Source organism: Myotis nattereri (genome assembly GCF_964212035.1).
Source record: "Myotis nattereri genome assembly, chromosome: 20".
NCBI lineage: Eukaryota > Metazoa > Chordata > Mammalia > Chiroptera > Vespertilionidae > Myotis > Myotis nattereri.
The window spans coordinates 3,968,493-3,995,398 of NC_138096.1; the positions used below are offsets into that span (position 1 = coordinate 3,968,493).

General features: G+C 53.5%; 1 protein-coding gene across 2 annotated transcripts in view; it reads right to left on the reverse strand.

The window, feature by feature from the left end:
* Positions 1–16,992, reverse strand: part of SIPA1L2 (signal induced proliferation associated 1 like 2) — a gene marked incomplete at its 5' end in the record, with an annotated part of 55,068 nt that extends 38,076 nt beyond the window's left edge. For both annotated transcript variants that reach the window (XM_081114290.1, XM_081114289.1), the window contains 5 exons: positions 6,972–7,075; positions 8,905–9,079; positions 11,082–11,270; positions 11,686–11,819; positions 15,516–16,992. In XM_081114290.1, the coding sequence (XP_080970416.1) occupies positions 6,972–7,075; positions 8,905–9,079; positions 11,082–11,270; positions 11,686–11,819; positions 15,516–16,992 (2,079 nt within the window). The remainder of the gene's footprint in view (positions 1–6,971; positions 7,076–8,904; positions 9,080–11,081; positions 11,271–11,685; positions 11,820–15,515) is intronic.
* Positions 16,993–26,906: the final 9,914 nt, after the last annotated feature.

Consider the following 26,906-nt stretch of genomic DNA (forward strand, 5'->3'; position numbering starts at 1 on the left):
AATTCAGAGGAGACAGAATCCTCACTGTGGCCTCGCTCGCCTGCTCCCACAGTAAGGTAAGTTTCTGCAACAAAAGTGCACCACCCTGCTACTGTGGCGCTAATATAGTCAAACGAGCCAACTTCACTTTGGTGTTTGAAGTCTGATTCAGAAACACACAATTCCATCACAGGAACAGCTGGAAACCCAATAGGATAGAATCTTAAAAAGTACAGATGTAGCAGAAGAGGGGAACACCAACATTTCAACATTTAACACCTTTACATCCCACCCCAAGCTTCTCCCAGACAGCTCAGGTCTCTGCTTAGCTATCAGCTCCTCTACAAGGACCAGCCTCCGCAAGCCCAGGCCGGCCTCCCCGCACACACCCGGGCCTGTCTCGGAACACGCTAAGAGCTGGCGGACTTCTACATCAGGTAAGGATCCCGTGAGGCCGGGGGGCGTCTCAGGGCCTTCTGACTTCCCAGCTTCTAATGGCCTGCCCAGTCCCAGCAGACGTCCACCACACATTGCTAAATGAATGCACAAAGGAGAGGACTAGCCTGGCTGGTGTGGCTCAGTGGTTGAGAGTCAACCTATGAACCAGGAGGTCACGGTTCGATACTCAGTCAGGGCACATGCCCGAGTTGTGGGCTCGATCCCCAGTGTGGGGTGTGCAGGAGGCAGCCGATCCATGATTCTCTCTCATCATTGATGTTTCTCTCTCTCTCTCCCCCTCTCCCATCCTCTCTAAAATCAATAAAAAATATATATTTAAAAAAATTCATAAGCACAGCCCTAACATTGTGCTGTGACACTGTGACCACCTCGCTCACAGACCCATGCACGGGACCTCGATAGTTCAGGCAAGAAACGCCCCTGACTGCGTGCTCACCGTGTGTGATCTGCAGTGTTAACAGACCCGGTGAGCCTTCCCAAGGTGATGATGTCAGCTCGGGGCCCGGAGGATCCCAGGTAATAAAGCTCTTTATTAGCAAAAACAAAGCACCGAGCTCGCTCTTCCATTTATTTCTTTGGCACCCACAGAGCAGACATCACTCACTGTGAACAGCATTCAGTTCAACTTGTAAAACCTTTAAACCCAGACACACAAAGCTCTCGCCGCCGGGCCCCTGACTTGAGAGTTCACACAATGAAGGCCTGGGACGGTGGGAGGAGGTGTTCCCCTTCGCCAGGCTGAGTCATACCTGGGAAAATGCCGACTGAAGTCCCGCGGTCAAGTTACAAACCCACGAAAGCCATCTCACCGTCAGTGAAGTTTTGAGACATATATGAACCTATATTCATACAAACCCAACGAGTCGCCTGTATTTTTTTTTTTAAATGTTGGCTAGATACTGAAGGAAAATGCGTCACTTCGGATGCAGGTAAAAAGTCAGTGACAAACTAGGTCGTGTCCACTGTGCCGCCCTCTAGCCACACGACAGTGGACACAGACGGTAACCACAAAGAACAGTTCACGCAGAGAGAAGAAAACGGAAGCAAAAGGTAAGTACCGAAAACAAATTTCCATAGGAAAGCTGAGCCCTGGCCGGTTTGGCTCAGTGGATAGAGCGTCGGCCTGTGCAGACGGAAGGGTCCCGGGTTCAAATCCTGTCAAGGGCACATGCCCAGGTTGCAGGTTTGGTTCCCAGTAGGGGGCGTGCAGGAGGCAGCCGATCAATGATTCTCTCTCATCGTTGATGTTTCTATATCTCTCTCCCTTCTGTTTTGAAATCAATGAAAATATACTTTAAAAAAAAGCTGAAAACCTTCACTGGGCTACGATTCTCTTCCCTCGTTTCCCCAGAAACTGAAATACATGATTCCTATGTGCAGTGATAGGACAAGGGATGTTCAGGAACAAACAAAAAGTTTTAAAAAATAGCTAACACATGTCACATTGTGTGCAACATATCTGGTGAGCAGGGGACCCAACAGCGAACACGGTACCTCACTCAATATCCTTCAAACACGGAAATTCTCAGATTCACGAACAGAAGGCGGAGGTCACAGTGGCCTTGGCAGACCCCCGCCACCCCCAGTGCCCACTGGGCCACACTTCCGCTCGCCAGCCCTCCCAGGGAAGGCGCAGGGAGGCGTGGCCTCGTCAGCCCGGGGCCTCCTAGCTGTGCCAGCAAACAGAACAGCTCCCGGCCATCCCTTCCTTCTGGGGGAAGATGGGTCACAGCATACTTCACCACAGCAACATTTAAAGCAGAGGCTAAGGGCCCGGCCAGTGCGGCTCAGTGGTTGAGCATCGACCTATGAACCAAGAGGTCAGGGTTCGATTCCTGGTCAAGGCACCTGCCTGGGTTGTGGCTGGATCCCCAGTGTGGGGCGTGCAGGAGGCAGCCGATCCATGATTCTCTCTCATCATTGATGTTTCTCTCTCTCTCTCTCTCCCTTCCTCTCGGGAATCAATAAACATATATTTAAAAAAAAAATAAAGCAGAGGCTAAGGGAAACTTTAAGGCTAGTTACCTTAACAATAGTCAAATGGCTCTGTCCCTTTCGAAGCGCATTCTTTGGCTTTGTAAAGTGGGCCCAACATGTTTTTAAAAGTCAAGTGAGTTTTTAACCATGGTCACAAAATGCACTTTGTAGAAAAAGTCAAGTGTGTGTGTATGGGGGGCAGGGGTGGGGGTGGGGGAGTCAAGGAGAGTCATTTGGAAGAATAAAATCTAAAACTCTTTGTAGGAGAATAAAGCCAGAAAAATGAACTCCCTGTCCATTAACAGGAAGCTTGAATTTGATTAGAGACTCAAGCAATATAACATCTGGAAAGCTAAGCAACACATTCCTCACTGCTGGCTAGACCTTATCAGACATTGGAGAAGGAATTTCTTGGACTTCTTACAAAAGGTAAGTGGCTTCCCTTGTGATCGGTGCTGGTTTTTTTTTTAACTGATCAGTGATATTCCGGATAATCAGAGTCTGGAAGGGGAAGGGGAAAGGTGTGACCGCCCATAAACAAACGCGGCCCCGCAAACCCGGGGGCAGGCCCTGATCGCCAGGCACTGTTTGCTCGGGAGTCAGGAACAGGAAGTGACACCCACTAGGGCTAACGTCTCCCTCCTCCACGTGATGCTCTTCAGTGCCAAGAGAACCACTCGGGCCCGGCCGGTGTGGCTCAGTGGTTGTCGACCCAAGAACGGAGAGGTTAGGGTTTGATTCCCGGTCAGGGCACATGCCTGGGTTTCGGGCTCCATCCCCAGTGTAGAGCGTGCAGGAGGCAACCGATTGATGATTCTCTCTCCTCACTGATGTTTCTATCCCTCTACCCCTCTCCCTTCCTCTCTCTAAAAATCAATAAAAACATATTTTATAAGATTTTTGTAAAGAGGTTACCCGTGCCAGGCCCCACGCTTCCTGCGTCTGTTTTAGACACTTAGTTTGCAGGAGAGGTTTCCCTGCTGAAGTGAAGCTTAGAGCTAATTTGTGGGGCTCTTTCCAAAGATGACACCCTGACTGCTCCGCTGAGATCTGTCTGCGGGACCAGGAGAAGGGAAACACCCCGGGGAGACGGGCCTGTGAAAGGGCCTGACCGCCAACCAGGCCCGGAGACCCCAGGACCTAGGAGGAGGGCAGCGCCCCAAGAAGGGCCCCTTAGCACGCCCCGGCCTGGCCAGCTTTTCTTTGTGGGCGTCAGACATTCCAAACACTGAACTCGTTTGCTGTGATGAGTTCTCTAAAGACTTTTACTGCGTCTCAGAAGCAGCTCGCAGCTTGGTTTATTACAAGAACAAACATGGGGAATTCTATCTGATCTGGACGAGTCTGGACCAGTTACGCAGTCACAGATGCCATGGCGCTAATGAGACCGGAGTCATGGGCACAGCTCATGTGGAGGCCAGTTGACTGGGCCAAGTCGGGGGCCTCCAAATGCAGGCAGCAGCCCAGCTGCTCATTTCAGACACAGATGCCCTTGGTATTCACGCAATGTGTGGGCATGGGAGGGGTGGGTAAGGGATATGGGAAGAGTCAGCAGAATCCTTGATAAATTAGGGAAGCACATGTTCCATGATTGGATATGGCATCATTTACCTACGAACGGGATATTCTTTTTTTAAAAATATATATTTTTATTGATGTCAGAGAGGAAGGGGGGGGGGGAGAGAGAGAGAGAGAGAGAAACATTAACAATGAGAGAGAATCATCAATTGGCTGCCTCCTGCATGCGCTCACTGGGGATCGAGCCCGAAACCCGGGTATATGCCCTGACTGGGAACTGAACCAGCGACCTCTTGGTTCCTGAGTTGACGCTCAACCACTGAGCCACACCCGGCTGGGCCAGAATATTCTGATGACAACTCATGATTGGCAAAATATTCAATGTCAAAGTAAAAGTAATTTTACAAAATTATTAATAAAAGAGCCCCTTACTTTAACCATTCAGGCCTTGGTTTTTCATAACATCTTTGGGGTTGGGAACAGGAAAATAAAATGCAAATTAAGTCATTTAAATACCAGGCTTTGTATCTAGTCAATTATAAAATAAGTTACTACTGAAACTTGCTGAGCACACTGCACCAGGCATACTTCACGTGCTTATATGTATTAACTCGCCTAATTCTAATTATCACTGAGGAAGGTTTCATGATTAACTCAAGAGATGTTTAGAGACCCCTTACAATGGTTTGGGTACCATTCTAGGTGCCTAGGGACCCTTCGGTGAAAAAAAGAGCCCCAGCCGGTTTGGCTCAGTGGATAGCGTCGGCCTGTGGACCAAAGGGTCCCAGGTTCGATCCTGGTCAAGGGCATGAACCTTGGTTGCAGGCTCCTCCCAGCCCAGGCCCTGGTCGGGGCACAGGCAGGAGGCAACCAATCACCTCTCTCTTCTACTCTCACTAAAAATCAATGGAAAGATATCCTCAGGGTAAAGATTAACCAAAAAAGAGAGATAAACATCTGTCTTGGGGAGAGGGAGGGTGGAGAGGAAAAGCCTGGAAAAGCTGGCCCAAGGTCATGAGCTTGTAGCCTGAACTCCTACCCAGGAAGTCTGGCTCCGGAGTTCTTGCTCTTAACAACTCCATTCTTCTGCTGCCGGAGCCTTTTCTCGGTGGAAAAGGAAGCCACAAAGAGGAACCAAAAGTCACAGAGTCCTGACACTAAGCGGCTATGTACCATCTCGTCCACACAGGCTCACAGGCCCCACACCGCGATTCCAAACCCATGGGTGGGATCTCAGAGACTCAGCCTTCTTCCCCTCCGAGCCTGGGGCTACCCTCCAATCCTTCCCAACCCAGCATTCCTGGGCTGGAAACCCAGACCATGTCCTCATCCCCTAATAATCACCAGCTCTCGCCACCGCCCACGCCTCACTCATGCCCTCCGCCTTAAGCGGGTTTGCCCCCGGGGTGTAGAGTACACAGTGGTCCCCCTGATCCGAAGTCTGCTTTCCATGGCTTCCGTCACCCGCAGTCAACCACAGTCTGAAAATACTAAATGGAAAATTCCAGAAATAAACAATTCATAAGTTATCAATGCGCCCTGTTCTGGGTAGCGTGATGAAATCTCACGCTGTCCTGTTCTGTCCCCCGAGATGTAAATCGTGTCTTTGTCCGGCATCTGCACGCGATGCATACAGCACAGCTCTGAGGGCCACAGTCACATACCTTCCATCACAGCGGATGGTTATAACCGGGCTATTTCATTACTAGGCATTGTTCGTCTCTTACTGCCCTGAATTTATAACTTAGACTTTATCATAGGTATGTATGTGGAGGGGAAAAAAGTAGCATACATAGGGTTTGGTACTATCTGTGGTTTCAGGCATCCACTGGGGGTCTTGGAATGTACGCCCCTCGGATAAGGGGGGACTACTATAGATGTTCAGGGATCCACAAACAGGATCATACATATTCCATGTGCGGGAAGAGCAATTTAAAAAACAAAGCAGTTTTGACAGTTTCCCACCTCTGCTTCATCAGCATAAGTTATCCTGTGTCACAGATTCTCACTCAAGTTTTACAAAAAGGTAACCAAACAGGCCTTTAGGCTATGGAATTGCTAATGTATTATCTAACACACAGGGATAGATACATCTATTTTTATTCTATTTATTTATTTTAAATCTCCAGTCTGGGAAATTTAAAACACCCATCCACCGCACCATCTCCCATCCCCCATCCCTCCATACACATTTTCTATGTGTAGGACTTTTTAAGGATAGTTTCACCAAAAAAAAAAAAAAAAAAAAAAGGAAATAAGAGGGGCAGGTTCCGGGAACTCATAAACCGCAGGTGTGAATGGCTGTACAACACGGGGGGTGGGGGGCCGGGGATGAGTTCCGGGAACAGTCAAGCCAAGCAGACTTCACACACAGAGGCGGCCCGATGAGAGTGACAGGCTGAGTTTGGAGTCCAAGGACCCCAGAGAGAAGAGAGCGGAGGGCTCGGTGGCCGAACGCAGGCGGCCCGGCTCAAAGGCCCTGGCTCCCTGCATGAGGCACTGACGTGCGGACAGATGGCCGTGGCCTGAGGAAGCCCCATGGGAGCGACCACTCACCCTGTTTATCACTAAGTGATTCAGCAGCACCTGGGACAGTGCGCTGATCTGAGTCAGCGTCTTCCCATCCAGCAAATCCTCTTTATGCAAGTAAACCACCTAACCCGGCTGGTGTGGCTCAGTGGTTGAGCGTCGACCTATGAACCAGGACGCCATGGTGCGATTCCCGGTCAGGGCACAGGCCCGGGTTGCAGGCTCCATCCCCGGGGTGGGGCGTGCAGGAGGCAGCCGATCAATGATCCTCTCTCATCACTGATGATTCTCTTTCTCTCTCCCTCTCCTTTCCTCTCTGAAATCAACAAAAATATATTAAAAACAAACAAAACATGTGCGGTAATAATCCCTTTAAAGCCCAAATGATTCAAAGTCAACGATTCTGAATGCCTTTCAAGAAAAACCTAATAATTCTCTGCAGATTCCACGGTGTGAAATCTGGGCGGGGTGGGCTGGGCTGGCGGTGTGAGCGGTGACGGGGCGCGTACCTGCTGTCTGTTCTTGGGCATGTGCGGCAGCATGGTGGACACGTGGAACATGAGCTCGTAGTCTTTGTACGTGGTGTAGAGGGAGTGTGTCCCCGTAGAGTCGGCTGGAGACAGACAATTACAGAAACAAGTCAGGCAACTGGACAGTGAGCGCTCGGACACTGAGAACGTCATCCTGACAGAAGGCGATTCCACCGGAGAAACAAACCACTCAACTACGCACAATGGCGTCTTGATGGTCCCCCGCCCTCTCTCACCTCCTGTGTCTGCTGCTCTCCCACCAGATCTGCAGCTCCCCCTGCTCTCACCACGTGCCTGAGCCCTTGGCTCCCCCTTCTGCACTCTTGCCACCTGACTCAGGGGACCCCCTGCAGGGGTGAGGTGCTTCCGCCCCGAGGAGCAGTCATTCTTGCCCAACCTTGTGAGTGTGTGCGTGTTTCCAGCCAATTCTTAGCTAGAACCCGGGAAAACCAAAGACATCTCAAGGCAGCAGGCCAGCGCCTCAGGCGTGGGTGGTGGTTTGTGGGTAAGAGGAGTTTGCCAAGAAAGAAAGAAAGAAACTCAGAAAAGGCCTCACTGAACTTCAATAAAACATGTGGATATGCACAGTGGGGGTCTAAATGCTTTCCTTATCTTCATGTATCTGAGGCGAGAGCAACATGCATTCAACGTAACAGCCCAACCCCAACTCCGGTGACTGTGGAGGCCGCACAGGGGCCCATATGTGAGCTAACACGTCTCCAGGTCCTGTGATCTGTCCTCTCCGTGACCTTCAAACCCAGACCTGGTGACAGGGGTACGAAGACCTGGCACCACCCTGAGGTAGGCGAGTCCCGGTGACAGCCCCATGAGTGGACGCCGGGGGCGGGGAGCTAGAGGCCCCAGGCCACCTGAGTCCCAGCTTGCTGCCGCCCCCACTCATCCCAATGCAGCGGGCTGGCCGCCTTCCCAGACCCTGCCCTTCAGACTCTACTTGCTCCTCTCTCATGAAAAGGACAAGCAATCCACTGCTTGATAAGAAGCAGAATTTTCCAGAATATACCCAATTCCTCTGCCTGGTATGGTAGCTGCACAGCAACCCAACAGCAGCACAAGCACATGGCCGGAATATTTAGAATATTCTACATTGGATGACCTAACTCAGTGGTTCTCAACCTTCCTCATGCCGCGACCCTTTAATACAGTTCCTCATGTTGTGGTGACCACCAACCATAAAATTATTTTCGTTGCTACTTCATCACTGTCATGTTGCTACTGTTATGAATCGTCATGTAAACATCTGATAGGCAGGATGTATTTTCATTGTTACAAATGGAACATAATGAAAGCATCGTGATTAACCACAAAAACGATATGTCATTATAGATGTGTTTTCCGATGGTCTTAGGCGACCCCTGTGAAAGGGTCGTTGGACCCCCGAAGGGGTCGCAACCCACAGGTTGAGAACCGCTGCTCTAACTGAGGCTTCGAGACAAATCGCACATTAGTGGCCAGAAACCCGAGTTTTCAGTCGGCCCGTCCACCTGGCACCGAGGTCCCTGAACAGGATCGTTGGCTTTTCAATCACAGCTCTGACTCCCGAGTTAACATCGTGAAACCAGAGCGGGACCGTGTTCACATTACGACTGTCAGGAACGAGTGGAGCGCTCGTCCTCGGTGAGCCAGAGCAGGGAGTAGGTTAAAAAGAAGAAGAAAACAGTAAAAGGTTCTCCCTGCTGGCGTGACAGGGGAAGAGCTGGCCCCCCCGAGCGCGGGAGAAACATACACCTGGAGGAAGGTGCGTCCCACGCACGTCGGAGGAAATCTACACCTGACCCCAAACCAGCTGGCCCGGCAGCTCCTGGGGTGCAGGCCGGGGGGCACGTGACCGCTGGCGTAGGTTTCCGGGGCGGCCCCCCTGGGAGAATGGGACTCCCGCCGACACGAAGCTTACTTTTATTGTCCAGCTGAGCCCGGTACTTGCTGAACCCTTTGAGCCGCACGCGCTGGCCCAGCAGGTCGAGGAACTCCTCGAAGGCCGGGCCGGCCGTCTCGTTGTTGTACATCTCCTCCTCCGTGCCCTGGCCGGCCCTGCAGTACAGGATCCCGATCTTGTGCTGGAAGCTCAGCTGAAAGGGGGAAGCAGTGCGGTTACTCGTCACGGAGCTCAGACATGCTGACTCCCAGGAAGACGAAAACAGTAGAGGCTGAGCGTTCAGCCCTCAGGAAGCCTGCGGGACGGGGCCCTTGAGCAAATGAGCAAAAGAAGAAGTAACTGTGCAACCCTGGCCGGTGTGGCTCAGTGGTTGAGCGTCGACCTAGGAACCAGGAGGTCACGGTTCCATTCCCGGTCAGGGCACATGCCCGGGTTGCAGGCTCGATCCCCAGTGTGGGGTGTGCAGGAGGCAGCCGATCCATGATTCTCTCTCATCACTGACGTATCTCTCTCTCTCTCCCTCTCCTTCATCTCTGAAATCAATAAAAATATATATATATATTTTTTTAAAAAGCAGCAGCAGCAAATGTGATTGTACAAACAGCGCCAAACCCAGGAACCCCAAAATACCACGGAAGAAAAGGCAGCTACCCTGAGAAATTATGTAAGGCATGGCCGGTGGGGTCCGCTAAGTTTCCAAAATGAACGGAATTAGCTACTCAAGCATCTACTCCAAACTGTAACTGGGAATCCTTCATCCTGCACCCGCCAGATTAACGAGCGTTATCTTCCCAGTCGGGAGGAAAAAAGGCCACAGACTTTTAAAAGCTTTCCGTCGCTGGCTCCTAACGTTCCCTTTTTGTTGTGATTTGAGCCATCATAAAAATATGAAATATGAAAGGCTGCCGTAAGAAAACAAATCAAACGAAGACCGGGGAAGGCCAGCGTCCCATGGGCACTGTGATATATGCATATAAACAGAAAACTGTTTGGTTTCCATGAAAGTGACTCTGCCCGCGCAATTAAAGTCATTTCTACATTTCGACTATCTTGCAAAGAAAACATCTGTTAAGTATACAAAGGCCGCGAGGAATGTTAATAGCGATTGAAGAGTTCCGGCTGTAACCCTATCCCGGGCGCTCCCGCGCGGGTGGGAGCACAGGGCGGCTTTCTCTCAGGCTGGGGGGGAAACGGATCCGTCTTTAGAGCCTCTGATTCTCCCCAAAGAGGGACCCCTTCTCCCTGGCGGTATCAGAGCACTCAATCTCCCTCGCAGCAACCTGAGCCTCAGAAACTGACAGATCAGCAGACGCGGCGATTCTCTCCAGCCGTCAATCCGTAACGCGCTCGCTTTTATTCCCTCGCTGGACAAGAGAGCGGCGGATCGGAATTCATAGCTGACTCGATCAGTGAAACGAGGCAAAATGAGACTCGACTCCGTTACCTAACGAGGACAGACACACCGGGAGAGTGGGGGGGACACTCCGGGGTGGTGAAGGCCGGGAGGAGGGGGGGCGATGCGGGCTGGAGGGGGCCGATGGGGGGATAAAGGAGACATCTGTAATACTTTCAATAATAAGATTAAAAAAATAAAAATCCCAGGTCAGACGTGCACACACCTGACCTGGTAGAAGCCCCGAAGGGCACGGCTCAGCAGGTGCTACAGGACGAAGCCAGCATGTGTGGGGACCCAGAGAGAGGCATTCTGGGAAAAAGCAGCAAGAAAAGGAGTCCAGGTGCCAGAAAGGAACGATCCGAAAGGAAAGGTGGATGGGAAATGCCAAAGCATTGAGAGACAGACCCGCCTCGGCCTCACAGGACACGCACCCCCCGGCCTCACAGGACACGCATCCCCCGGCCTCACAGGACACGCACCCCCCGGCCTCACAGGACACGCACCCCCCGGCCTCACAGGACACGCATCCCCCGGCCTCACAGGACACGCACCCCCCGGCCTCACAGGACACGCACCCCCCGGCCTCACAGGACACGCACCCCCCGGCCTCCCAGGACACGCACCCCCTTGGCCTCACAGGATACGCACCCCCCGGCCTCACAGGACACGCACCCCCTCGGCCTCACAGGATACGCACCCCCTTGGCCTCACAGGACACGCACCCCCCGGCCTCACAGGACACGCACCCCCTCGGCCTCACAGGACACGCACCCCCCCCCCCGCCTCACAGGATACGCACCCCTTGCTCGTCGAGCTTGAGCAGCTGCTCGGGGACCCTGGGGGAGCTGGCGGCCTGCCGCAGGCACTGAATGTTCAGCTCGGGGATGACGTACTCCAGCACCTCCTTGAGGGGCAGGCCCCGCGCCGTGCCGTGCCGGGCCGTGGAGGGGACCGCGTCTTCCAAAATCGCTCCTCTTAGCGTTGTGAGCTGCAGGGGCGACACACGAAGACCTCAGTTAATCTTTTTTTAAAATATATTTTTATGGATGTCAGAGAGGAAGGGAGAGGGAGAGAGAGAGAGAAACATCAATGATGAGAATCATGGATCGGCTGCCTCCTGCACGTCCCACACTGGGGATCGAGCCCACAACCCGGGCCTGTGCCCTGACCGGGAATCGAACCGTGATCTCCTGGTTCATAGGTCGATGCTCAACTACTGAGCCAGGCCGGCCAGGCCATCCATGGCAGGTTTTCATTTTTATTTTTTTAAATAAAAAGGTGCGGACACTCCCTTTCAATGATCTGAAAGGTTGTAACAGTTCTCATTAAGAAGCCAAGGCGATACTTTTCTGAAACAACCGAACGTGTGGCATCCCAGGACTGTGGCCACGGGGCACCGTTACCTCGCTCGTCCTGAACGCCACCCGGTAGTTAAACTGCGATGCCTCCTTCTCCTTGGCGTCCTCCACCTTCTCCCTCCGGATGCTGACGGCCACAGGGCCCAGGTGCTCGTCGATCCCGAAGTAGTTCTGGTGCTCTGCGAAGGAACAGCGCGTGGTCAGAGGACGGGGCAGGGCGTCTCGCGGCTGGAGCGCCCACTCTGAGAAACCACAGGCCTCGGGGACACCGCTCCCCAAATGAGTGATCACACCTGGTTTCCAAACCCGATGTGCTTCACATGTCATTTCCTTTTCTTTCTTTTTTCTTTTTTTAAATATATTTTGATTGATTTCAGAGAGGAAGGGAGAGGGAGAAACATCAATGAGAGACAGAATCATGAATCGGCTGCCTCCTGCACACCCCACACTGGAGATTGAACCCACAACCCAGGCATGTGCTCTGACCAGGAATCGAACCGTGACCTCTGGTTCATAGGTCGATGCTCAACCACTGAGCTATGCTGGCTGGACTCATTTTATTGCTTTACTGGGACAAACAGTGAAATCAGTGTGGGGGTCTCACAAAGACAAGGGAGGCAGGTTCTGAAAAGCTGCTGGGTGCCCTGCGAGACCAGCTTACTTGACCAGCAGCAAAACACAGGACGTTTCTCAGTGAATGGCCACATCAAGCGTGAATTCCTCTTCCCAGGGAAGCCCAGCACTCAGGCTCCTAGAGGGTACAGTCCTGGGCACGTCCCTAGAAGGCTGCGGGGTGGGAACCGTGGCCTCCCCATCACAGGAGGGTGGGAGGGTGGGGGTGGGTGTGGGGGCCAGCCCGCCAGCCCCAGCGTTTCCCACGGTGGTCACAGGGATCGGACGACAAGTCACCAGGCTGCTGGTTGCATGTAGCTGGGCAGGGCCTCCCTGCTAAGGGCCCTGGACATCAGTGGGGCTCTGCTTATGGAGGCGAGATGGCCGGGCGGAGGGGTAGGCCTGAGTCGATGTGTCCGCTGGGGGAGGAACGTGCGTCTTAGAACAGTCCTCCCATTAGGAATAGCACTCATTTCCCCTCTATGAATGTAATAGGGTCCAACACCCTATTAATGTTCTTCAGTGACTGTATGAAACCAGGAGGAGGAAAAAGAAGCCACCAGGCGTGAAATCGAAAGCAAGGCGGCCTGCACCCGCCGCAGGGGGGTCCCTGGGTCTGTGAGGTGCACCCCGCCCGCGGTGGCCTGTTAGCGAGGCTTAAGTGAGCGGGAAACCCTTCTCCAGGCTGCTTTCCCCGGGGCCCACCCGCCATATGGTTCGCTCAGCTTTGCCTCTTTTCATCGGTTATCCATTAGAATAAAGTAGCACCTTCCCGACCCTGCACCAGCGGCGTGGGCAATGGTTTCTTGGGAGAGAAGTTTACTCAAGAGCCCCCTGGCGCCCGGAAGATGTGTGCTCTGTGCCAGACACTCGCTGCGCTGGGTCCCCTAGAGGAGGTGTTTTTATTTGATCCCATTTTACAGGTAATGAACTGAGGCCCAAAGCCAGGACCTGTCCCCGACTGAGCTGGGATGTGAATCCAGCAGCCAGACTTTTCAGAACAGCCTGCACGTTTCCTCAAGTGAGGCCGCCTAGCCTGCCAGCCACAGGCCCCGACCACCGTGAGGGTGAGGGACGCTCCTGCCGACTGCAGCCAGCAGCGCCCCAGCCACAAGGCAGAAGGTGGGTGCCAATAAGGCTGAGAGGAAAGCCCGGCCGGCGTGGCTCAGTGGGTTGAGCTTCGACCTATGAACCAGGAAGTCAGGGCTCCATTCCCAGCCAGGGCACATGCCCGGGTTGCGGGCTCGATCCCTAGTGTGGGGCGTGCAGGAGGCAGCCGATCCATGAGTCTCTCTCATCACTGATGTTTCTATCTCTCCCTCTCCCTTCCTCTCTGAAATCAATAAATATATTTAAAAAAACAACAAGAATTTCAACCTGCCTGCATCCCTGAAATCTTGTGGAAAGAGGATGGGAAGGAGGAATCAACGTTCTCACGCTGGCATAGCTTTGTAAGAAACAGAGAAGAAAGCCAATGGCAGGAGCAGGAAAGAACCACAGCACAGGCCTCTGAAGCAGCGGGCGGCGGGGGGAGAGGTGGCCAAACCACGGCCGCCTCGGCACGCGCACGCCCAGATCTGCCCCGTGAAACCAATTCGGCTCCCCTACAAAGGATTCTGAAAGATCCGCACTTCTTTTCTCAGGCTCGTTAATAGAAAATCCCAAGAAAGAGATGAGTCAGGCACTGGGCCTTCTGCAGAGCGCGCGGGGGACCCAGGGCACCGCGGCATGTCACAGCCGCCGCGGCTTAGCCAGCAGGTTTCGGGGGAATTCCACGGGATGTCTGTGCATTTCCGGGAGGAGAAGACAGGGGAGATTGGGAAGCGTAACAATTCCCCCGCCTCGAGGTGCTGAGGGCAACTCTCACGGCGGAGCAGGAGGGGTACGGACAGGGCCGTGCGAAATGGACCCTTCTTCGATCCGACTCTATTGAAAACACAGGGGAGCCCTCGGCTGCTCACAGGAATTCAGGGACAGTTCAATGAGGTAACAGAACTGGAGCGCTGGCCTTTTAAGAACTGGGTACAACTTCTTTTCTCTTCTTATTTTAAAGATTCTCATCATAACATTCCTGACCTATGTTAAAAAAACGTTCACGAGCTGTTTTTAAATGGTTGGTTTACAGAAAAGCTACAAGGGTTGTCAAGCCTCCTCCCCCCCTCACCCGGTCGCCCAGTGGCTAGCACCTCACACCACGCTCGCACTTTGGTTCAATTCATGGACCCGCACTGACATGTCACTACGAATGAACTCCGTACTTTACTCGGGGTCCCTAGCTTTTCCCCGAGGTCCTTTTCTCTCCCGGGTTCCACCGGGACACACAGGACACTGAGCCATCGCCCCAGGCTACGGGGTGCCCACTCCAGGCTACGGGGTGCCCGCTGCTCAGTCCTCCCTGGTTTCTGGTGACCTTGGCCGTCCTGAGGGCTGAGCGGGGATCTTGTAGGATGCCCCTCAGCTGGGATTTGCCTAATGTTCTCCCTAATCAGACTGAGGTTCCCATCGTATCTTACCCTGTGAGCGCACCTACAGGCGTGGAGGGAAACTAACGCTGTCTGTCACGCTGATCATAAGGTTCTTTCAACAACAATTTAACTCTCCCAAATGCATCCCACAGCCCAGGAGGGACTGTGAATGCGTACAACTGGAAAGGTGAAGCAGAGGTTCCGGGAAAGCACAGGAAAGGCTAGAGGAAAAACCGGACAACTATCTACTGGAAACAGCGGGAGAGATTGCCCCAAGGAATCGGAGAGGGACAGAGTGGATTGGGAAGTCGTCTTAAAAAGCGTCAATCTCGCCTGGCCGGTGTGGCTCAGTGGTTGAGCATCAACCTAGGAACCGGGAGGTCACGGTCTGATTCCCGGTCAGGGAACAGGCCTGGGTTGCAGGCTCGATCCCCAGTGTGGGGCATGCCGATCAATGATTCCCTCTCGTCACTGATGTTTCTCTCTCTCTCTCCCCCTCCCTTCTTCTCTGAAACAACTGAAAATATATTTACCAAAAGAAAGTGCAAATCTCCATCAAGTCTAACACTGTGATGCTCACAAACTGGCCGAGAAGAAGAAAGGGGCCTTTGCACATGGGGGACCACAAATCAGCAAAGGCAGGAGACGGGGGTGTCTAGAGAGGGGACTGGTCTAGAGCGACGGGAACCAGCCGTGGACAGCGGCCTTGGGGGACGGTGCTGCGTCCCTTGTCCCTCCCAAGCGGCCCTGAAGGATGCTCGCTGGGACGTACGCTCGCCCGCTCGCCCGGCCCCTCACCTTTCCCGTAGAAGAACTTGCGGTAATAGTAGGCCCCGAGGTCAATGTGCTCGATGATGTAGCGCTTAACCTTCTCCCTGTGAATGGGCTGGTTCTCTCGGGGCACCTCCAGGACCGACACGCCCGCGTTCGTGCAGTGAGAGCTGAGGGAGGACTCGAAGGAGCAGTTCTCCCCGGCGCCCAGCGAGGACGAGCTGGCCCGGGACAGCGCGATCCTCCGGTCCCCCTCCCCGCCCGTCTCGTTCCTGAAGTGCGGGCAGCTCAGGACCAGGTCGTTGCTCTTCCCGTCGCCCTCGTCGGCGTCCAGGTTCTCTTTGGAGTTGAGGTCCTCCTTGCTGCCCAGCGGGGACTCGCAGGTGCCCGTCGGGCCCGCGGGCGCCTGCGTCTGGGAGGCCGCGGAGGCCCCGGTGGTCATGTTCTTCCTCTTCCCCACGTTCGCCCGCGTGGCCATGGCTTCGTTGATGTTAAACAAAATGCTCTGGACGTCGTAGTGTGCAAAACAGCGCTGGCAGCTCCAGGGACGGACGCCCCGCTCCGGACGGCCGTCGTCCAGGTCCGACGTGAACTTGAATGTCTCGTGCTCGCTTCTCACCGTGCGCAGCTTGCGGAAGAGGGACGTTTCCACGGACTCCGACTTCAGCCTCCGCTTGAAAGGCTTGTCCCGGTCCCTGCCCCTGAGGAAGGCGCCGTCCACGTCATCGAATCCTGAGATGCGGACGAACTCTCCGCGGGAGATCTGCGCCGCGGCGTGGAGGCTGGGAGACACGCCCGGGTCGCAGGAAAAGAAGCCCGGGAGCCCGAAAGGGGCCGCGGCCTTGTGGTCGTAGTTCTCTACCCGGTACCCGCGGAGCATCGCGAAGAAGTTCTCCCCGGACAGGCCCTGCCGGTCGATGGAGGAGGTGCTCCCGTACTCCCGGTGCAGCGCCGCGCCCGTGTTGGGGTTCACCGCGTGCTGGTCTAAGACGTCTTCGGCGTCGATGTCGCTGATGGTGACGTCACTGTTGCTCCTCTGTCTTATGGGGTGAAGCCCCCTGTGCGGGGAGTGGACGAAGACGTCCCCGGCGGTGTACTTGGCCTCCGCAAAGTCCAGCTCGAGCTGGTCCACGGGGTGCCCGTCGCCCTGGCCGTTCTGCCCGTTGTGCCCGACGGAGGCGACACTGTCGTAGCCGCTCTGGGACTGGCCGCCCCACAGCGCCTTGCAGGCCAGCTCCTTGGGGCAGTCCTTCTTCGGAGGCCACTCCGACACCCTGGCCCGCACGCCCATCTTGGGCACCACGGGGGTGCCGTTGGCCGGGCCGCCACTCTCACTGGCACTGGAGACGCCGAAGGGAGCGGCGGGGGCCAGGCTCCCGTTGATGGCTTTGAACTTCCGAGCGAAGTAATCGTCGGATTGCATGGCTCTGGGCGGGTCCTTGAACTTGGAAGGGGCCCTGCCCAGCTTGTGCTTCTCCTCCTGCGGCTGCCGCGGGTCGCTCATGGCGGCGGGCAGAGCGCCGCGTCTCAGCGGGAAGACGGCCGCGGAGCCGGTCACATCGCTCTGGGCCTCGGCACGCAACGCAGAGACGAGGCTTCTCCTAGAGCCGCCCTGGCTCTTGCTCCCCAGAAGCAAACAGCATCCTCAGAGCGCGGTTTCTCCGGCCCCGACGGGCGTCTCAGGGATATTTTCTATGGCTCCACGCTTTTCAAAAGGATCCCTCAGACATCCGGCCGGGAGTACTTCCTTCACCTGAATGACAGAACAGGAAACAGCGTTAACAATTACAGCTCAAGCTCAACACGTGCTACATGCGGTTTCTCACCTGTCCTGCTCCCTGCCTCCCGCCCACCTCTGATTCCTCCAACGTCATGAAGTTGCGTCTCCCTGCCCCGCTGCCCATCCGCTCCTCCTGCTGCCCGCACCGCCGACCTGGCTGATGGACGGCACAGCACATAGTCGGCAGGAGCGGCTCAGGGCCTGCCCGGGGCATCTGCAGCCCCAGCCGCCCCTGGGCAGAGCTCGCCCTCTGCTCCCACAGCCCCTGTCTGCACCGACCAGCAGAGTGTCCTCATCTTCCGAATGTCTAGTTTACCCAGCAGCCTCCTCCACGGCTAATTTCAAGCTCCGCTCCCCGGGAACTATGCCTTACATCTCTGTGTCACGTTACCGAATGATGTAGCCTGGCTTAAACCGGGTCAGCAAGCAACATTTCAATCAGGTATCTTGAGAGTAAGGCGATGGGCGAGCAACTGCTAGAGTATTACCAGCGAGTCTTTGAGAACAGTGTTACAGTGAGTTATAACTGAGCCACTGGTCAGGACTGCACCTGCAGCAACTGGACTGGAAAACCACAAAAGGCACCCATTATGAGCCCCATTCAAGAAAAAAAAAAATGGTTAAAATTACATGGCAGACTTATCATAAAGCATAACTACCGTAAAAATGCTTCTTTTCCATATCACAGCCCATCAGCTCTAATACTAACATGCACAATTGGGCAGGGAATAAAAAAGAGGAACAAGCCATCCCACAGTCACTGTCTCGGGGCCAGGGAGGTGAGCGAGGAGCTGAGGAGTGCTCCCCCGAAGGCCTGATCACCTGAAATGCACTCCCCATAAAATCCAGGTATATTCAGCCTGGTACTGAGTGAAGCCCTGGCTATATAACTATAAAACAATCCATTAACTCCCGCTCGCCTCGCAGCAGACGACTAAATATGAGACAGTTTGATAAGTGGGCCATTATTAAGTAACAATGGCCATAAATGGATATAGATGTTCAATAATAATCACACTGCTGACTGCTTTTGGCAGATTCGGACATGAAAATCAGTTCTTAGGCATTTATCACGGGCTAAACATTGGAGCAGTACCAAAGATAAATATTTGGGGGCGTGAGAATATTAAGAAAGAGCAAAATCCTCCTCCTTGGACTTTTATCATCACACAGGGGTAACCCATGACTTGTGAAAGAACATAAAGAATTTTCTTGGTGCCCTAGCTGGTTTGGCTCAGTGGCTAGAGCATCTGCCTGCGGACTGAAGGGTCCCAGGTTCTATTCCAGAGAGGAAGGGCGAGGGAGAGAGAGATAGAAACATCAGTGATGAGAGAGAATCATTGGTCGGCTGCCTCCTGCACACCCCACACTGGGGATCGAGCCTGAAACCCGGGCATGTGCCCTGACTGGGAATGGAACCGTGACCTCCTGGTTCACAGGTCGATTGTCAACCACAGAGCCGTGGCGGCCGGGCTAATTGCTCATTTTTAAGTTAATTCGTTTGTCAGTAAATACTCATTCATATATAAGAAAATGTTATAAAATTCATAAATCCGATTTTTCAGCTAATATTTTTAGAACTTTTGCTACAGAAAACAGGGAGGTAAACACGTTGCATCCCTATCTCATTGGATCTTTACAATGACCTACTGAAGTAGATATAATGGTTGCCATGTTACAGCTGGGAACTGAGGCCCAGGAGGAGAGTAACTCTGCCACGGTCTCACCTGGCAGGTGGCAGAGCCAGGAACCCTGCCGAGGACCCAGGTGCAAAGACGCAGCTCTGCCTTCACGGCGCTCGGGGCGTGGAGGAGGTTAGTGGCCAGGGAACAGGCTGCTGTAAGTGCATGTATTTCTCCTACAGCAGATGGTCAGAGAAAAGTTGCATATGCCTAGGGGCCTAAATTAAGATACCTCAGGGCCCACGCTAAGGTTTGAGAAGAGCCCAATATATGAGCTGAGATCTGTCTAAAAACACCGTTATTGCCCGGCCAATGTGGCTCAGTGGTTGGGCATCGACCTCTGAACCAGGAGGTCACGGTTCCATTCCCGGTCAGGGCACATGCCTGGGTTTTGGGCTTGATCCCTAGTAGGGGGCGTACAGGAGACAGCCGATCGGTGATTCTCTCTCATCATTGATGTTTCTATCCTTCTCTCCCTCTCCCTTCCTCTCTGAAATCCACAGAAATATCTTTTTAAAAAATGAACAGTTAAAGTGAGTAAGAGACATAACAGCTATCTGCAAGGAGCACAGTCATGTTTGGAAAATAAACTGTGGTAACTGCTGATGTGTGTGAGAAGCAGAATGGCAACACAGAGCAGTAGTAACTGACTCGCAGCAGTTAAGCTGATTCTGCAGGAGGCCCACAGAAGCTTCCAGAAGGTGAAAGCGATGCCCAAAGCAATCACCCGGCAGGCGCTGGTCTCTTCCCAGCGAGGACTTCTATTTAAAATCTTTTAGGACCCGTCACTGTATTATAATGAGATTATCATGGAGCTTGTAACTTTCCCGAGTGTCAATAAGAAACAGAAGCCCATTCCTGCTGGTAAGTCACTCTCACGCACCCATCCATCCATCCATCCATCCATCCACTTGGGGGTCAAAAACAGAATAAACGAGGAGCTGCTTTGTTTAATGGGATATTTTGATCGTGGAATTTCTCAAGTAGACAGAAGAGCAGCTGTGGGTACAGAGTATTCCCAGGACACCCTCTAAACCAGAAAGAGATAAAAAGGGAGGGCCCTGCCCCCCATTCCCTCAGGAGATTATTAGTTCTATTTTTTAGCAACGTGGCCCTGAATTACAGATAACACAGTGGGAAGGCATGCCTCCCAATTAATAATTTAAGCCGAGGCATTTGCGTCTTAGGAACACTCAGCAAGAAAAAAAAAAGAATTTCTATGAAGCGCCAACCGACTGGGGCTGTACTTGTGTTGTTTTCATTTTAAAATCACAGGAAATGGGCTGTTCTATTATTTGGATGAAGGTGTGGTGACATCCGGTGACCAGGAAGGTTGGGACCTGAGCATTTTATAATAAAAACCTGGTAGGCTCAGGGCCTATAAAGCAATCTTTTCGGGGCCACACAGGGTAGAATCCTCTTACTGGCTTCTCACTCACCCTACTGAGCACTGAATCCACAGCGAAAACACAAAACTAAAACCGATCAATAGTATTGAAAACAGAACTGAACATCCGCAGCCACTGCCTTCAATGAGCTCTTTGTAGAAACGCACCCAGTGAGCCCACAAGCCATCAACTCGGAAGACGCTTCCTTTCTGCTCGGCACAAAGGCATGAAAGCGAACCTGCCAACCCACACAACAGTCTAGTGTCTGATTTCTGAAAAATAGTAATTTTAGCAGCAAATACAGAACGAGCCCCATTCACTCACCACGCACTCAAAGCCATCTCCGCATTGTTGGCGTGTTTATCGGAATTGCAGGGTGGCGACTTGTTGAGCAGCTTTATGGGGTTTATTATCTGATACAAAACCTTTTCTGGGTCCGGTATTCAGTTACACTCCGCACTGTACTGGATGGTGGGCCTGGGGCGCGTGAATGATGAATGACAGAGCCTCCTAATCCTCACAGCTTAGCTGGTGAAAAGAGGCACACGCATAGCAAGGAAGGAAGAAACGGAGTTAAAGGAACAGGACTCCACCGTGACCAGCACATGATGAAAGTGGTCCACGTGCATGTGCCCACACGTGTACGTGCTCCACGCTGCTGAGTCTGGGGATGGACTCCCGCGTGGCCAACAGGAGGCAAGAAAGCAGATCGTCAGAGGCCTGTGTGCTACGGCGCAGGCCCTGGCCGGGGGGAGGCGATGTATCATTAGCAACGTGTGAAGCCGTATTTCACCCCCGACCTGGGACTTGGGAGAGGAGTGCTGGTTCCCAGACCTCAGCCTCAGTCTCACTGTGATGAGGCAGAAGCCCTCTGACCCCGACACTGGGGTGACCCAGCCTGCTTTTCCTGTCTGCTCCCCTGTGGAACCAGAAGTGGCATCCGGCTGGGGGGAGGAACCCCATTCACTGTGCCTGCATTCACAGTGCCCATTCGCGAGGCCCCAGTGGCAGGCAGGTCTGCCTGGCTATGTCCGAATCTGCAGTCCGGCCACCTGGGAGTACATAACTATTCCACAAATAAATGGAAAGACATCCCATGTTCATGGACTGGAAGACTTCGTGTTGTTAAGATCGCTCTACACAAAGCGATCTACAGACAATGCAATCGCTACCAAAATCCCAATGACTCACTTTCCAAAAACAAAAAAAACCCACCCTAAAATTCATAGACTCTCAAGGGACATCAACCAGTGCAAACCATCTTGAAATTGAGGAACGAAGGTGGAGGTCTCTCACGAGATCTGGTTTCACAAGCTTCTACACCAGCGGTTCTCAACCTGTGGGTCGCGACCCCTTTGGCGGTCGAACGACCCTTTCACGGGGGTCGCCTAAGACCATCCTGCATATCAGATATTTACATGATGATTCATCACAGTAGCAACATGACAGTGATGAAGTAGCAACGAAAATAATTTTATAGTTGGATCGCCACATAAGGAACTGTATTTAAAGGGCCAGAAGGTTGAGAACCACTGTTCTACACAGACCCAGCGATGAGGACAGTGTGGTTCTGGTCTAAAGAGACGTGCAGACCAGCCTGTTAGACGAGAGAATGAAATGATCCTCGACGTGGGTGCCAAGACTCTTCGGCAGGAACAGGACAATCTGCTCAACAAATGGCACCGGGGCCACCGGGTACCCACACGCGGAAGAATCGAGGTGGACCCTTCCCTCTCCCCAGACACGAAAATCCACTTCACACGGAGCACATGGATCTCAATGTGAGAGCTACATGGAAACACGGGGCAAAAGCTACATGACAGCACGGCAATGCACTTGGCGATGGTCATTGGCTATGACACTAAAAGCATAGGGAACAGAAGCAGGGGTAAGCTGGACTTCACCCCAACCAAAACCTCTTGTGCATCAAAGGGCACTCTCAACAGAGTGATGTGAAAGGCAACTCGGGGGGTGGGCGAATGTGTGTGCAAGTGACATGTCTGATGAGGGAACTCCTACAGGACACAGGGTCCCACTGAGCCCAGCTGCTGCCTCAGGCGTGGACCCCATCACCGGAGACCCCATCACCAGAGACCCCACTGTGCACAGGTCCTGCTCCAGCCAGCAAGGGTCCAGGGAAGGGGCTTCGGGGAGACTCCCCATCCCAGCCACCCAATGGGCCCCCCATGATCACACCCCCCGAACACGGGAGGTTCCGTTTCTCACAGCTCAATCACTGCCCCCCTGGATTTGAATGGGGCATGACGCAGATCGCTCGCACAGACCCCTGCAGGCTTTGACGAATGGAAGACATCAGCTGTAACTGGCAGCTTTAGACGCGACCGAAAGTGGCCATCGGCACTCATCAGTCTAATACGAGATGACAGCGCAGAATTACTTCCGCTGACAACTCAGGTTTGACCTCACAGGACTGTGTGAGATCCATCCGTCCAGAGAAAGATAAAGGGGGGCTGAACAGGTGGCTGGAGCATCAAAGGGGCGAGGCTCCAGTCAGCCAGCGTCCACAAAGCTGGGAAACATCTGCCACGCGTGTGTTTTTGAAGCTGTCACAATTCAACGTCTCTCTAAACATCTACTGTTTAATCTGCCTCTCCCTCATGAATGTCTGGCTTCAGCTCAAATTGAGTCAACGCTGCCATTAGAAATTTCTATTTGCACATTCCCACGGTGACCCCCACACTGCCAAACTCGAACCCTAAGAGCGAGGAGAGAGCCAGTTTTCTGGAGAAGTAATTACAGAACCCACTTGTTGCGGACAAGCTGCTCTCCCCCGTGACGACTCCAGCAAAAGGAAAATGAATGCGAGCGGGTACATCACTGCCCTGATCACGCTCACGCTGGTCACCAGGCTCCTGGCGGGCTTTGCACACGGACCCCGGAGTGGGCGGTTGAGCCGCGGTGGCTGCCGCATTCGCAGGCTCACAGGTGAGGGCTCAGAAAGAAATCAGACCCAGCTGAGGGCCACCATCCACCCCAGGGACCATTCCCAGAGACTACACACCACCCCATTCGCCTCCCATCACCTCCTCCCCCGCAGCCCCTCACTCAGCTCATAATTCGTGTGGAGCCCAGAATAGCTGTATTGTTTGGCATCCACCGTCCCACAATATTAAGGCTCAGAGCAGCCAAAACATTTGTGTGATAACCCCAAACAATGATCAGCTCAACCAATTCACTCATTTATTATTTCAACAAACACTTACTATACATGTCCTGTAAGGCAGGTGACTGACACAGGGGTGCCCTGGAGAGGGACACGTCGGCCCCCCTGTCTGGTGAGAGTGGACGCGCGCACCCCCCCCCCACCACCACCAAGGTCCCAGCTCTGACCAGGGCAGTGGGGACACGTCACTGGCCTCCCAGCCAAGTCCTGGCGGGGATCACCTGGCCCAGGCCAGGTGAGAAGACAGGGCGTGGCTGCAGGCAGTGTGTGCAAAGGCCCGAGAGGGGAGAACGCCCGGTCCACGCGGGGGCTGGAGCAGAAAAAAACAAGCAAAGGGGAGGAGGCAGAGGAGCAGAAGGGCACCGTGCCACAGGCAGGAACCGCTGGAGGTACCAAGGGGCCAGCATAAGGCCAGAGCAACAAATAAGAGGATTCTAAGGCCTGGTCAGCGTGGCTCAGTGGTTGAGCATCGACCTAGGAACCTGGAGGTCATGGCTCGATTCCCAATCAGGACACATGCCCGTGTTTTGGGCTCAATCCCCAGTGTGGGCCGTGCAGGAGGCAGCTGACCCATGACTCTCATCATTGATGTTTCTATCTCCCTCTCCCTCTCCCTTCCTCTGTGAAATCAAATAAAAAGATATATATTTTTTAAAAAAACTATGATATGATTGCAACTGTCATGGCATTTGGTGAGAGCTTCCGTTACCTGGGAAATTCACGTCAGTGGGCCACGCTTTTCCTAATGATTGCAAATCTATGAGGGCCTGCGCAGGGCCTACATGCTAGGGCCTGAGGTCCAGACGTGGGCACAAATACAGAAGGAAAGGCTAATAAACCTGTTTGTTTGTTTTTTTTAACTGAAAATCTACTAATCAAACATGTATTTTTTTTTTTCCAATTCTCAGCCAAGGATATGGTTTTATTGATTTTTTAGGGAGGGAGGGGGAGGGGGAGGGGGAGGGGGAGGGGGAGGGGGAGGGAGACTTCAGTTGGTTGCATCCTGAATACTCCCCAACCAGGGCTCGAACTCCCCACCTTCCGGTGTACAGAACGACACTCCAGCCGAGCCACCGGCCAGGGCGAACGTACATTTCAAGGTCAAACACACAAAAGCCATGACCACTAGCATGTCTCTTCTTGCTCACATTTCCACTTTTGTTTCTCTACGTCCTAACTCGCCACATCACTGCTGCCTCGGGTGACAGCGACCGACAGACGCCCGGGCCCTGTGACGCCCGGACGCACAGGGAAAGAGACGCCCAGGCAACACGCTTTGGCGGTGAGCACGGTGACCGCGACTCCCCCTTCGCTGCTGGGCAGGAGCAGGGAATACGCCGAAATGCCCGCGAAGACACCACGCTCCTAGCTCCCCATGACATGGAGTTCGCGACTGTTCTCATCTGAAGCTGCCCCCCTCACTCTGGACTCTTGTTGTCGCATAAAACGTGTATCAGTGACGCCACTGCGTCGCGGCACCGAATGGCATCTTGCGGAGCCGAGAGGGTGCGCGTCCCTCACAGGCCCATCTGTCTGAGCTCAGCAGAAGGTGGAATCATCACGATGGTGGAGAATGTGCGGTCACATGACAGCCAGTCAAACATTGACACTGATCAGGGTTTTATATAGGAGTGTCCTTCTCCAGCCGGGCCCCCAGAAGTCAGACTTCACCACCAAGCCAGGGTGAGGGTGCTCTTACCTCCTGCATTTTCAGACCAATACAGGAGCTACAGTTCGAGGGCAGCCTTGACTTCATCAACCAGAGGCCGTGCGGAAATATTTAGGCGAGAAGTCCTGCTGACGACAGCAGTATTTTCAACCAGGAAGGCAGATACGTAGCCTCACACGAACCAGGCCAACGTTTGGAAAAACAGCCCGTCCTGCCGTTCCGAGCACTAAAAATTGCGGCCGTTGTGGTTGCCGCCGCTCGGGTCAAAGTCAAGAGCAGTGGCGGCTCTGACAGGCCCATTTCAGGGCACCACCCCCATCTTCCTACCCAGACAACAGGACCCAGGGCTGGGGAAACCCTCCTCCACCCTCCACCAGGGATGAAAACGCTGTTTCCAAATGTTATTTAAAATATTCAAGAATAGCCCTGGCTTGTTTGGCTCAGCAGATAGAGCGTCAGCCTGCAGACTGAAGGGTCCTGGGTTCGATTCTGGCCAAGGACACATGCCTGGGTTGTGGGCTCGATCCCCAATGTGGGGCATGCAGGAGGCAGCTGATCCATGATTCTCTCTCATCATTGATGTTTCTCTCTTTCTCTCACCCTTTCCCTTCCTCTTTGAAATCAATAAAAATATAAAAAGAAAAGAAAGTAAATGGAAACCACAGGTAGTGCTCAGGCGAGAGCGCCAGGAACTAGGGGAGGGAAAAGCTCTGGGGGAGCAGGCAAGGGGTATGCAGGGCCCCAGGGATGGTGCCACGGTGTCTCTGTGGAGAGAAAGGGCGCATCCCTCCGGCTGTGCTCCGCCCGACATGGGGTGAGGGACACCTGGGTGTGGTTGGAGCAAATGATTCATCGCAAAGTGAACAGGAAAAAGCGAAAGCTGGAAAGACTAGTTATTTCGGCCGAAGAGTCGAGAGTGAGAAGCCGGGCCAAGGAATTTTATCTCTATCTTTTTTTAAAATATATTTTTATTGATGTCAGAGAGAAAGGGAGAGGGGGAGAGAGAGAGAGAGAAACATCAATGATAAGAGAGAATCATTGATGGGCTGCCTCCTGCACGCTCCCTACTGGAGATGGAGCCCACAACCCAGGCATGTGCCCTGATGGGAATTGAACTATGACCTTCTGGTTCATAGGTCTACGCTCAACCTCTGAGCCACGCTGGCCGAGCTTAACTTTACCTTGAAATCAACAGGTTTTAAAGTCAGAGAGAGGTTTCATTTATATCAAGTACTTAGCCGGTGCCTGAGAAGGAGTAAACAGTGATTACATGTGAGCTTTTATTAAAACATTAACAACAACACACGTATCATGCATTTACACCGCATCACGCTCCCCTGGACTCTTTAAGGCATAAACCTGACCCCGAGCGTGGCGGCTCTCGCTGACCTCTGGCACTGGTGTCTGACACCGCCCAGGGAACCAGGACGTCCTTGCTGAATAACGGGGTGCACAGTGAATAGACTGTCACGGTGGGGAAGCGGGGGGTGCGGGGCACTCCCACAGGGCCCATGGCATGGAGAGCAGGTTCCCGGGTTTGATACCACCTCCCGGCACCACGGTGCGTCCTGCCCCAGGCCAGCTACACGTGGGAACTGGCCAGGCAGCTGGGGAAGAGCCAGCCGCCCAGGGTGCAGAGGGCGGAGCTGTCCCACAGCCTAGAATATTTATACTCCTTCCGCTCTGGGCATCTACTTAACGTTCTCCTCCTCTTA